This window comes from Electrophorus electricus, chromosome 16, assembly GCF_041902795.1.
Source record: "Electrophorus electricus isolate QZ-2024a chromosome 16, ASM4190279v1, whole genome shotgun sequence".
Classification (NCBI taxonomy): domain Eukaryota; kingdom Metazoa; phylum Chordata; class Actinopteri; order Gymnotiformes; family Gymnotidae; genus Electrophorus; species Electrophorus electricus.
The window spans coordinates 16,225,710-16,232,053 of record NC_137512.1 but is presented as its reverse complement, the minus strand read 5'-3'; the positions used below and the strand labels follow the sequence as shown (position 1 = coordinate 16,232,053).

The window sequence follows — 6,344 nt, the reverse complement described above, 5'->3', positions numbered from 1 at the left end:
CATAATTGTAAGTTGCTTTGGATAAAGGCATCAGCTAAATGCTGTAAATGTAATTTTGGCTTTGGGTCATTGTTGTGATACCTTTTTTGTTTTAGATCACAGACACACTGTCATTCTTCAGACATAATTCAATTTAAGATTAATTGTTGACTCCATAATTGCACAACAGTGAGCCAGACAAGCACAGGGGAGGATGACTCTAAGGGTCTATGGCTGACAGGGGCCCTAAAATAGGCTGCAGTGATCGGGCACAATGTGATATCTTTTCATGAGGCCCAAAAGCCCTGAGACTGCAAATTATTCCTCATGCTCATAGTCTCTCCAGCCTGCCTCAGCTGGGATGAGCTTTTGGAATGTAGTGTTTTGTTTTCTGATTGTACATTTACCAAAAAGTTTGACTCTTGTCTCCTGCATTCACAAAACATTAATGGAGAACATCCAGCAGGTGGCCTTTGGTAGTAGCTTAATGCTACTTCTGGGGGGCAGGAGCTTCCTCTGTGAATGTCTTTCTTGTTCTGTCTTTCCTATGGCAAACTCATGAACACAGACATACTACATGCAAGAGATGCCTTCAGAGACTTCAAGGGATGAAATTAAGTATTGTAATAAAAAACCCTGCTTGTTTGCCACAAAACTACAAGTGGCCATTTAGCTCTATTTAGTGGTCAGATTGATAATCTTTTTTATAAACATTTAACATTTGTTGTTGCTCAGCGGTCCACTAAAATGCATTGTACAGTATACTTTTAATATCATTAATGAGAAAGATTCTTGTACCCTTGTCCACTGAAATGATACAAAAGGGCATTCGATGATATCATGCCTATCATTTTTGAAAAATCTCAACAAAACTATATTTACCAGCTCTTGCTTTTGCCATTATTATTAACACTGAGTAAGCATCACATCTGTGGTTCTTTTCTGCACTTGCTCATAGATTTGGTACCAGTGCACATTGGGGCCCAGATCATGATGAAAACCATTTATAGCTGAAAGCCAGTCTGAAAAGTCAGTTATAGGTCAGCTAAAAGGAAACAGGTGCCTATTGGTTATCGCTGTTCATAGCTGTTCTGTAAAAATTTCAGCAAGCAAGTATCCGAAAACAACATGGACAACACAGACAATTATATTTTTAATGAGCAAAATCTCAGTAAGTACCAATTCATAAACAAATACCCTGTAGCGGTTTATTTAACTGCTCCTAGGTGAGATATACACTGAAAGATGAAATACAAATCCCCTCAATAGCCATGACACTTGTAAAACTGGGCTCCGGCTACCATATCATTGGCATAATAATTTCCGGGGGTCCCAATGTGCATCCTCTCATATGTGAGGACATCTCCCACAGGGGCATTGTAGGTCAGTACTCCTCCTGATGCAGACAAAAGCAAAAAATAATAGCATTTAGTGAACAGCCAACCCATTCTTAGCTAATAAATCCCAGTGGACAGGAAGTTTGCAGAACACAGGAAGAAGAGGAAGCTTAGAACTGTATTCTTTGTTTGTATTCTTTTTAACTTATTTTTACAATCAACTCACAAAGTGGCAATACCTTTAAACTGGTGTTCCTTGGGCTCCTTGGGAATTTTTTAATGGAATTAATTAGAATCTCAATGTCTTGTGTGAGATGCTCCTCACTACAGGCACCGTGGTAGCACTTGTTAACCTGAGGAAAATAGTACAAACATTTATGTAAATATGCTTGAAATGCTTGTTGGATTGGATAAAATCTAGCTGTAACCAACAGAGTTCAAAAACACATAAAGAAGAGAAGAGATAAGAGGAGAGATTGTGGTGTCCGCTGTCAGCCAGAGGAGGGTGGCCCCCCCTTTGAGTCTTGGTTCCTATAAAAAAGGTTTCTTCCTCATGCTCTAGGGAGTTTTTCCTTGCCACTGTCACCCTTGGCTTGCTGACTGGAAGCTTGGACTCAGACATTTTTAAAGCTGCTTTGTGACATCTGTTGTAAAAAGTTCTATTTGAATTTGACTTCACTTGACTTGAGACAACAACTCATCGTAAATCTTTCTCAGTTAAGGAGCAAGATGAATCATCAGAACTTCCTCTCTGCACCCTTAATTTGCCTTCTTTTGAGCCATGAAATCCTCCAAACTCAAGCTGTTCAAGTTTCATGTAGAGTGACTACATTAACATAATTACTGAAACTAACAGGCTACATGAGTCTAATCTCTGAATCTTAGGTAGCACCACTTTTTATAGTGAATTTATCCTCATGGGTAGTTGTGTTGATCTTTGTGACGTCTCCAAAAATGCAAGCTAGGACTGACATACAAAAGATCATCTACATGCCAACAAAATAATAATAGTTTTTGCATTTACACATTTATGTTCCTGCATAGGTTTATCTGGAAATGTCTTTCTTTAACTGTAAATGTAAAGAAAAAATTCTGCTGCAGCACATAAAGCTTCAGATATGATGGCTATAAGGACAGAATGAATGAAAACACACACAAGTCTGTATTTGTAAAGACCAAAGCAGAGTGATCACAGAACAGGTTTGCCTGATATATCTGATTACTTCCACAATATAAAAAAGGAGGACATATTTTATAAAAGACTCCACCTGTAAGTTTTTCTTTTCAACCACACCTCTCAATTAAGCCATATTTTATAATTAATTAAACTATATTTTGTTACATTAAGTAATTATTTTAATATTATGTAATTCAATATTGGGTATTATACAAGAACAGAAAAGAAAACAAGGATTATACTGAACCTGTATAGACTTGGCAAAATACTTCGATAGAATGGACCAATACTACAGTCACTGCTGAAAAAATCTAGACTGCCACTCAAATCACTCAAATTTCTTAACACTCTCAAGTACCCCTGTTTCCTTTCCTCAGTTTGGACAGTGCACTCTCCAGCATTTCACTGCGAGTTATACTGTGTATGACTATGTATGTGACGAATAAACTGAACTTGAACTTGAACTTGAACTTGAAGTAGTTTGTTAATGGCATTGGAACTAATCATCCTTCCTGGTGGAACAACATCACCATACTTCCCAATGAAGGTGAGAGTAAACAAGGTTGTGGTCCCTGAACCTTCAGCTGAGGGATGAAGTTGAACTTCATTTGATGGCAGCCTGCTCAGGCAAATTCAAGCTCTCACTGCAGCTTGCTAATCTTAGGCGAATGCAGGCTCTCACTGTAGTGTCTCCACCATCTGTGACCTACAATATACAGATGACTGTGCCCTCTTTACCCAGTCCTCTTCCAAAAGTTACTTTACACTGGGTCTGCAGTGTGCTGCTCTCCAAGTGCTCTTGAAAAATACTGAAAAACAGGGCTTATTGTCCAGCAGTAGTCCCCAGGCAGCTAGCCCATCCAAATAATCACTGCATGCACACATCTTGAGATTGTTGACTGATTTTGCCACCTTGATAGCAGTCTGACCTCTTACTGTATGGTTGGTAAGGACTTCAAGTCCTCCAGCAGCAAAGTTTCACTGCCTTGGTCATTAATATATGTTCTTCTGGAATTTCCATGCTTACACAAAATATCTGTAAGACCTTATAAGTAACACACATGCCTTAAACAATAAACAAATCTGTTGTACAGAACTAGTAAGAACTCTTAAAATAAAGGTCAGAAGTTCTTTAACATACATGATACATCATATTGAAAGCAAGTTCTTTAACATACATGATACATCATATTGAAAGCATAAGGGGCCTTATGTAAAATATTATTATATATTAAAAGGGTCATAAGTTAAGTGTTTTTAGTCAGGCTACTTTTACTTCTACTTGAATCATTATTAAAGTAACAATACTTAAGTTTTATGCTTAAATCTTTCTGAGTTAAGAAGCAAGATCAGAACTCCCTCTACATACCCTTACTTTGGCTTCACTTGAACCATTATATCCACGTAATCCTGCAAAGTCCTGTTGTGCAACTTCCATTTAGATTGAAGACATAAACATAATTACTGAAACTAACAAGCTGCATGAGTCTAAAACAACTGTCATGCTCACAAGAGACAGTTTAGCAGTCTGTTTCACTGAATCATCATTCTCTGCCAAACTGAGAATACCATTTTAGAGACATTTAGATGGTCTTATTGTGTACTTCCAAAGTAATCTGGAGGTGCAGCAATATTTATTCAATTATTAATTCAAAAAACAAGTTGCAAACTCAAATTACAAGGGGTATCATTTTTAAACTGCATTTCAGTTCTAGTTGAAAAAATGTCACTTGACATTTAAGGAAAATGTAAATTTTACTTACAAATAAAGTAAAGTTTCACCTGTTTTATGATCAACACCGGGTAAGATGTGGCACAAGCAAATGAGAGAAAAGGACAAAACTGTAACTGTAATACACACTATTCTTGATGCATTAGAACAAATGTATGTTCACAAAATAAGCAAGCACATCAGCAGTTAAAGCAATAGAAGTGTTTATATGACCAGTGGTACATTATATATATGTATAAATTGGTTTGACCATGTTTCACTAGTTCTGCATCAGATGTGTGTTGACCACTGTTTCACAGGATACACAAATCCCCCTCAGTAGCCATGAGGCTTGTAAAACTTGGCTCTGGCTACCACATCATTGGCATCATCATTCCCGGTAGTCCTGATGTCCATCCTCTCATATGTGCAGACATTCCCAACTCGGGCATTGTAGGCTAATATTCCTCCTGATGCAGACAAAAGTAAAGGAACCAGCATTTAGCAAGCAGCCAACATCTCAGTCTTAGATAATAAATCCCAATAAGCAATTTCAGTCCAATTCTTTGATTTCTACTTATTATACTTTCTACTTATTATTAAGTTATAGCACACATGAAATGTAATACCTTTAAGATGGTGATCCATCTTTAAAATCAAGTATTTATTTATATTTTTAACAATGTATTTTATGATTGAATATTTTATGTCACATTTATTTCTACTATGTCTGAACTGTTGAAATGGTACAATGCTTGGTACAACAGATTAAATTTCAACTGGTACTTGTCCTCTTTAACACCCATTAATTATCACATACTTATGCCATTCTGACTGGCATGGCTAAAGTAATCTACCTATGCCACATCCCCTTCCATTTTCAGATGCATTACTGAACTGTTTTCATAAAACCTGCATGAGTCCAAATGCATTGCTGCAGTCACCCCAGCCATTCACAAGCACTGCTCCAGCCCTCGACTCTCTGGATATGATGCCTGCACGGCCGGGTCCATCTGCTTGGCTCTCCCAACTTTGGTGATGATGCTCTTTTACTTGTCCATCCTTTTCAGATCATTGTCAGCCAGTTTGTAGGAAGCTGCCAACCCTTAAGGAAGGATTGGGCATTGTTTTGTACTTTTTAATAATATTTTAACTTACATTCATAAGTAGCAGAAAAGTTGCTGTCACCTTCAGTCTGTCCTGGAGAGCTATTTGCACGGACGCCCCAGTCATGTCAATGTTCATGATGTCTCCAAAAACACAAGTGATGACTGACATGAAAAGGATCACCTGTGTTGCTACAGAATCAGAACAGAGCAACAAGAAAAAGAATCATGTGTGTTGCTAAAGAATCATTGCAATCCAGCATCTACTAAATGCAAAGGTGGGAAAAAGTCTCATAAACCAAGTTTGAACTATTAAGAATGTAGTAAAATAATTTATTGAAGAGAAAACTAACCCATGATGGTGTCTGAGAGTACACTGTGAAAAAAACAGAAAGTGATCACAGAGAAAGGAGCAGTGTGTGTGTACAACATCCAATAGTACACTTCCTTCAAAAAAAGAGAGAAGAGAACATGTTAGAGAACAAATTACAGAAGACCAAGCCATGTGTTATAATTTTCAAATCTAGATTTGGGTTCGGATTAATTACTAACCACCCTCCTTTGCTTTGCTTGTCTATACCAATGTCAAACACAAGCATGGACAACAACAAAAATGCTTCTCAGTTAATAAGGTTCAATTCTTAATGATTTCAACGTCCTAAACGTGGATATAACCATAAAAAATTGTTATTGGCTCTCGTTTTAACGATAGCTCCATGTAATCCATAAGAGACATTGTATTAGGTCCAGCTATAAAATGAAAACTTTTAATATTTCAAAATACTGAGAAATATTGCATCATATTGCATCAGATCATGATGATCATACCCAGGAAGGTCTATTGCATCACTGTCTGACATAAGATTACACAATCGCTGACCTAAGATTACACAATAGGGAGATATATAAAGCAAGACACCATAGGACGAGTGATTTATTTCTGTTACTTCTTGTGCTAAACGTCATGTAAATTCATGATGCAAATTCAGCTGTGTTAGGTTAAATTTAATTCCAGCTGCATTATAAACACTACT

The 6,344-nt window shown here is 37.1% G+C and overlaps 1 protein-coding gene across 1 annotated transcript; it reads right to left on the bottom strand.

Annotated features, from left to right (window-relative positions):
* Positions 1-1,191: 1,191 nt before the first annotated feature.
* On the bottom strand, positions 1,192-5,667 carry LOC118242293 (lysozyme g-like). The gene is made up of 5 exons (XM_081698629.1): positions 5,664-5,667; positions 5,393-5,502; positions 5,117-5,266; positions 1,651-1,669; positions 1,192-1,375 (listed from the first exon to the last, which is right to left on the bottom strand). Exons 1-5 carry the CDS (start codon positions 5,665-5,667, stop codon positions 1,242-1,244), a joined length of 417 nt encoding a protein of 138 aa, XP_081554755.1. The 3' UTR covers positions 1,192-1,241.
* Between the last annotated feature and the right edge of the window lie 677 nt (positions 5,668-6,344).

Bases quoted from the DNA above. Each gene is read 5' to 3' on its own strand.
- LOC118242293 (XM_081698629.1), bottom strand. The intron at 5,267-5,392 runs GTGACAGCAACT...TGATCTGAAAAG, and splicing joins CTCTCCAGGACAGACTGAAG to GATGGACAAGTAAAAGAGCA.